The sequence below is a fragment of the Akebia trifoliata genome, unplaced genomic scaffold (assembly GCF_017979445.1).
Source record: "Akebia trifoliata isolate Shusen 1 unplaced genomic scaffold, ASM1797944v1 Contig00295, whole genome shotgun sequence".
In the NCBI taxonomy this organism is placed as follows: domain Eukaryota; kingdom Viridiplantae; phylum Streptophyta; class Magnoliopsida; order Ranunculales; family Lardizabalaceae; genus Akebia; species Akebia trifoliata.
In genome coordinates, this window is record NW_028236943.1 from 31002 (window position 1) to 37500 (window position 6499).

The following is a 6499-nucleotide window of genomic DNA, read 5'->3' on the forward strand; positions in this document are numbered from 1 at the left end:
AACATTAAAAAAATAAACAGGCACTTTCGATTCCTATTACTTCTATCCAATGACTTTACCAATCCTCTCCAAATCTCTAGAACCACTTACCAGAGACCCACATTTAGACCTTCGAAATGTCTCATAACCAAATTTAGCACACTTCATAAATGCATTCCTTTCTAAATATATCTTCTTAGTCATCCCATTCAGCCTCAACACCTCATCTCTATTGCCCACAACTAATGAACATATTTTTTCTTGATTGCCCAAAATCATAAACCATATCCAATATTACTGGCATGTTATAATTTATTTCTTTTAATTTAATTGAGATATGTCAATCACATAACACTCCAGAAGCACTTATACTTTTATCATTTAGCTCTAATTCTACAAATATCCTCCTCCATATAGCTAACCTTGTGGATAATATAACCAAGGCAATGAAAAAAAGAAAAGACCACTCTAGGATATTTATAAGCAATCAATTATTATTGGTCCTTCCTCTTCATGTTTAACTCTAAAGTTGCTCTCCATATACATTATGTTAATTCTAATTATTTTAAAGTGACTAGAATCCAAAGTGCTCTTCAAAGTAAGGTTTGCCCCAATCATTTCCAAAATTAAAATTCATTTTACTTTATGGAGTGATCATAACAAACCATTTTAAAGAATTAAAATTATTATTCACAACAAGGATCAAGAAAGATTTAAAGTTCAATAGTAAATGATATGCTTTGCCTATTTTTCTTGCATCTATTTCAAAGCATTGCAAAGCGATGAGCAGTCACGGCCATGAACCCATCAGATGAGTCAATTTGCTCTTTGATGCTAGGCAAGTCAACATCTCCAATTGGATTTATTACAAGCTTTGTATCACTCTCTTCACCACTTGATGATAGTAAGTAAGAATTGTCCCTAGGAATCCCGTCATTGTCCCCCCACCCATCAAATGAAAGCCCTCTGCATCCTTTATCAAGAAATCAATAAGCATCAAGATCAATGTAATAAAAATAATTTTCATAGGATGAACGCCCATCCATTTATTTCAAAAGAAATCTATATTTTTCTCAAAAACAACTCTTGGAAGGATTTTTTTTTTTAACGCAAATGAAGCGATTATCTATAGGACCCAAAATTCTTGTATTGTATAATTCTAGCCATTTGTTCTCAATTGCATGATTGAGAATCTTGTATGGGACTCTTATCAGTTATCCCATGCATATGTGTGTGTGTGTGTGTGTGAGTTTGAGGTTATTAAAATAGGCATGTAACAAAATAAAACATGTAAACCAACTAATTTACAACATTTTTAAAGTTGGAAGTCTATCGGAATTAACTTATTTCCACTACCAAATACTCCCTAAATCTCTTATTAAGGTATTAGCATATAAGATCACATTCATATCATATTTTCTCTTAAATCACAAAATTCCTCATCCGTGAACCTGATTCGAACTAGATTATGTTGCAAATCAAATCCATTTCGACGGATTTCAGATCTAGAAAACTACCAAAAGAAATTACCAATAAATGAGATCAGCTAATAAGCTCTGCTATGAGAATGGATTTAAAAGGGAGGTGGGTATGAGGATTACCAGAAACCAGGAATTCTACAAATCGTGATAATCGAATCAAACTAAGGGTTGAGAAGGATACTCTTACCTTGAAATGGCCACATAGATGTGAAGAGAAAGGAGTTTGGATTCTTGTTCGAGCAGGACTGAGTCGTTTTGGGGTTTGCAAAAATCCTTGACAAGTGAGATGGAGATTTACAGAAGAAGACGACATGAGAGAGAGAGTGAGATAGAGAAAATCCGATTTCTCTTTCGATTTTAGGTATATTTGGGTTGGAAATTCAGTTAAAGGTGGGGGGCATTTAAGTAATTATGTTTGAACTGTTTTTCGGTAACTGGCTTCGCGCAAGAGCCTTACGAAGAAGCAGGCTTGGGCCACCTCTAAAACAAGCCATTTTTTTTACTTTAATTAAAAGTTGTTGGAGTAGAAAAACCCAAACGAACATTGTTACTCCGGCTTTTTGGGCTTAAAAGTCAAAAAAGCTAAAAAAAGTTAGAATCAAAAGCCCGAACGAACATGGCCTTAATCTTGGCCTTTTTTCAAACATCACTTGATTTTTTTTCTTTAAGAAAAACCTAAAGATAGTCAATTTGAGAAAACCATTAGTTTTAATGTATGATCTACTTTTTTTTGTTTTTCGTTTTTTTTATAATCATGTATTCATGGAGGTTAATGTGTGATCTACTTAGATGGCCTAGTTGGAAGACTATTAAAAAAATTATACGGATGGAAGAAAACAAATAAATAGTTACAGTAAAAGCTTTTATTGTTCACAAGTAACTAATCATATATATTTTTAAAACTCTTCAATAAATACAAATTAATCCAACCAAAAAGAGCCAAGGTTCAATTTTTCTCAAAGTTACAGCATTTGGGTCATAACAAACTAATTTTGTTTTCATCTTATTTATCAAAGGCCAACTTATGGAGCAACATAAAAAAAAATACAAAATGAATTATTTTATAATTAGAAGCTAGAACTGGAACGAGAAAAAGAACGCCATATGTTGGATGCATGGAAGATTCCTTTAGATTGAACTAAGAAAAGAAGTAGGACCAGGAGGAACTGGAATCTCTATAGTCCCTTCCAGCATCAGGACCACCTTCTTCATCGAAGGGCGAAGGGATGGCTCGTCTTGGATGCACCACAAAGCCACCCTCACCATTCTTTCCAACCTTGTCTTTTCCACCTCTTCATCCTTCACCAACTTACCCACCTCACGATTTTCGAAACACTCGTACACCCAATTCACAAGAACAACTTCTTCCTCAATCAGCTCCATCTCCAAATGCCTTCGACAACATATGATCTCCAAAAGCACAATCCCAAAGCTGTACACATCCGCCTTGACGGTTATGGGCATATTTCGATGCCATTCGGGTGCAACATACCCTCTAGTCCCTCTGATACCAGTATAAGTCCTTGTTTGGTCCGGCTTTAGTAACTTAGCCAACCCAAAATCAGCTATTTTCGCGCAATGGTACTCATCCATGAGTATGTTCTGAGGCTTTATGTCGCAATGGATGATTTGGATCTCACACTCTTCATGGAGATATAAGATGCCTCTAGCTATGTTTAAAGCAATTCTCACTCTTTCATCCCAATTTGGGCATTTTTCGGGATTAAAGAGGAAGTTTGCGAGCGACCCATTGCACATATACTCGTAAACTAGAAGCCTATTAGAGCCTTCATGGCAGTAACCGAGCAATTGGACTAGGTTTCTGTGATGTGTTCTCCCAATCACTCTCATCTCAGTTTTGAACTCCCTTTCTCCTTCATCCAACAATCTTTCTAGTCTCTTGACGGCAATGACTCCCTCTTGTCTTTGGCTGTTTGATAGACTCCCTTTAAAAACTGTTCCGAAAGATCCCTTACCCAACACTTCCTTGAATCCATCTGTTGATTTCTCGAGTTCATCATAAGTAAATGATTGTATAGAGACCCCTTCACTTAACCCGATGCTCCCTTGCTCTGAGATCCTTTTGTACGCCCTAATACGTTGTCTGTAAATAAAAACACCAGTAGTCCCAATGACAATAAAAGCAATAGCAAGAACCACAATACTAATAATTAGAATGTCGATTCGCAGCTCTTTATTGCTTTCTTTGGCTACTTTGCTTGTAGTGGAGAAATTTCCATTGTTCCCAAAGTCGACGACATTCATTGCCTTGATAAGAACTTTGCTAGACTCACCTATATCTCTCTTCCCATATCTCAGTGGGAGTCTTTGTTTTCTGCATTCTAAGTTTGCAAATATTGCAACCTCGCAGTTGCAATCCTTCAGGCAGATGTCCTTGCAATCTTCTTCGGTCGTAGATGGTGAAACGAAGTATGAATCGTCTTCCCAACTTATCAGCTCTGAAGTATAAATGGTGTATTTGAAATGTTCATCCTTGCTTCTGCAACCTTCCGCACTGGTGTTCGTCTTACAGCCCAAGGTCTTTTCAGCGTCATCGATGTAATCAAGACCATGTGGACAAAGACAGAGAGGTTCTTGATCCATTAGCGTACAGTACGCATTTAGGCCACAAATGCCTATAGGATCACACTTATTGTCCGACGAATTCCACTTCATGGACCAATTACCATTTTGATCGAAATTGTGTGAATACAACCTTAAAATCCCGTCTACGTCGATAGTCAAGCGGTAGAATATTGTTTCATTATTGGAAGGAAACACGCCAATATTACTAAAATTATGTATGCTGAAACCAGTGTAATTGAGCATGTATAGGTGACCATTGCTGTCAAGATTTAGTGTCACATTATCTCCTTCGTTTGAGGTTTCTGTAATATAATAGAATTTTATTTGATTATTGGATGCAATAATTACATGAATCTAACAGTATCTATGTAGAAAATATAAAATGATAATCGATTACTTGCCATTATAACATGCATATGAATTTATGAGAATACATTCATCTACATTATCTTGGATAACAAAATACAAAAGAGTGGTGATAATTTGACACCTCCACGTGGCATAAGACTGGCAACAGATCGGTTCAGTACCATTCCGATCCGATTCGAACGGATTTAATGAATATGTGAACCGAATCCGATCTGTTCATTTCATCCTTCATCCAAAATCGATCCAATCCGAACAATGTTAAAAAAATTTAGAAAATAAAATTTTATAAAAATTCTACTTTCCTACTACAAATATAGAGGAAAATAAAAAAGACTAAACCTTTCTATCTCTATGTATTTATATAAAATTAAGAAAAAAAAATTATTAAAATATGTTCGGATCGAATTTTTTCAGAGTGGATTGGGGTAGATCCAAATCCAATCCGAAATTATTTTGGATAGAAGATTCCAATCCGAATTTGATCCAAAAATCCGATTTTTCATTTTTTTTTCCGAATCGGATCAGTTCAGACATGGGGTATATTTCGGATCATTGCCAACCCTAACGTAGCATGTGCTAGAATCATAGATTTTTCATCGGGATACACAATTGCACATCCTCATAAATATGTACTGTTGTATATCCTGAAGAAAAATCTATGGTTATGGCACATGCCACGTTAAGGGTGTGTGGGGGAGTATGCCACGTGGGGATGTCAGACTATCATTACTCAATACAAAATGACCCTAATCGAAAAAGTTACTCAAATTATAAAATAGCCCCCAACACATTTTTTTTGGGCTAACCAAACAGCAAAATTTTATTAAAGAAAAAAAAGTACAAAAATTACCAACGCCTACAGTAAATGCATATGAATTTTAAAAAATACCCTTCATCAAGGATACGTCAACTTGCCTATTGAAATTTCTGAAGTATCACTTATCAAATTAATTATTCAAATTACAAAAAATAGCCTTCAATACTTAAAACAATAACATCCATATGAATTCATGAATTATCTCTCATCAAAGATATTAAAAATTACAAAAAACCTCTTGATTAGTTTTAAGTTTACAAAAATACCCCCTTATCAAATAAACTATTCAAAATACAATAATAACCCTCAACAAAGGTCCTATGTACTGAGGAGTGTTTCCATAATTTCAATAGTTTCTTCGATGAGATATTATTTTTATAAGTTCAATATGCAAGTTACTATATATTTGGTTTAGGTTTTTTTAAATCCATAGGTATGATATAGTAAAAAGTACTGAGTGTTTTTTAATTTGAAAAGTTCATTTGATGGGTATGTTGGTAATTCCAATAAGAAGGTTGCCAAAAGGTGCCAAGAGCTTAGATGTAAAGTTTATGGGTAATAAAACTCCCTTATTTTGTCGAGTTTGATACTGAACCAACCTTACTTCATGAATCAGGCTAGCATGACTAACTTAGTAAGATTTCAAACCTTACTAAGAGTCGTTGGCACACATGGATGATCAAATCCAATACCACAGACTTCTAGACTTCATGAAAATAACTCATATTATATATATAGATAATCCTTTTTTATTTTTCTCCAAGTTGTTTAAAATGATGGCTACAAACTCTCAAATTTAAAACAAGAATTAAACAGTGAAACTAACCATTTTTCAAAAAAAAAAAAATAAATAAAATTATGAAGTTTTTAAAAGTTTTCCTCTATAACCCTTGGCATTAGATCAATTTCTTGGTTGCCAAAGATTTATGCGGTTAGGATCCAGACCAAGGTTTGTTGAGTAACAAATCAAGCGCATGAATTTGAATTTAATGACGCGGATCACTGGTTTACAAACTTGATAGAGTAAGGTTCCCTTAGAGTTGTCAGAACTCCAAGGGATTTTTATAATAAAATTGCAATAGGAATGTCTACCCTTAGAGTTGTCAGAACTCCAGGGGATTTTTATAATAAAATTGCAATAGGAATGTCTACCCGATAAATTTCTCTACTACATATTTAAAGGGGTTCATTCAATTCATATCCATGTTAGTTTAGCAAATATGGAGAGCATTTTTGTGATTTGAATAGTTTCTTTGATGTGGTAGAA

At 34.6% G+C, this 6499-nt stretch overlaps 1 protein-coding gene across 1 annotated transcript in view; it reads right to left on the minus strand.

Annotated features, from left to right (window-relative positions):
• Positions 1–2535: 2535 nt before the first annotated feature.
• LOC147381695 (G-type lectin S-receptor-like serine/threonine-protein kinase LECRK3) overlaps positions 2536–6499 on the minus strand; it is a 5746-nt gene continuing 1782 nt past the window's right edge. Inside the window, exon 3 of the mRNA XM_086430071.1 lies at positions 2536–4400. Within this exon, the coding sequence (XP_086286197.1) occupies positions 2589–4400 (1812 nt within the window). The 3' untranslated portion in view covers positions 2536–2588. The remainder of the gene's footprint in view (positions 4401–6499) is intronic.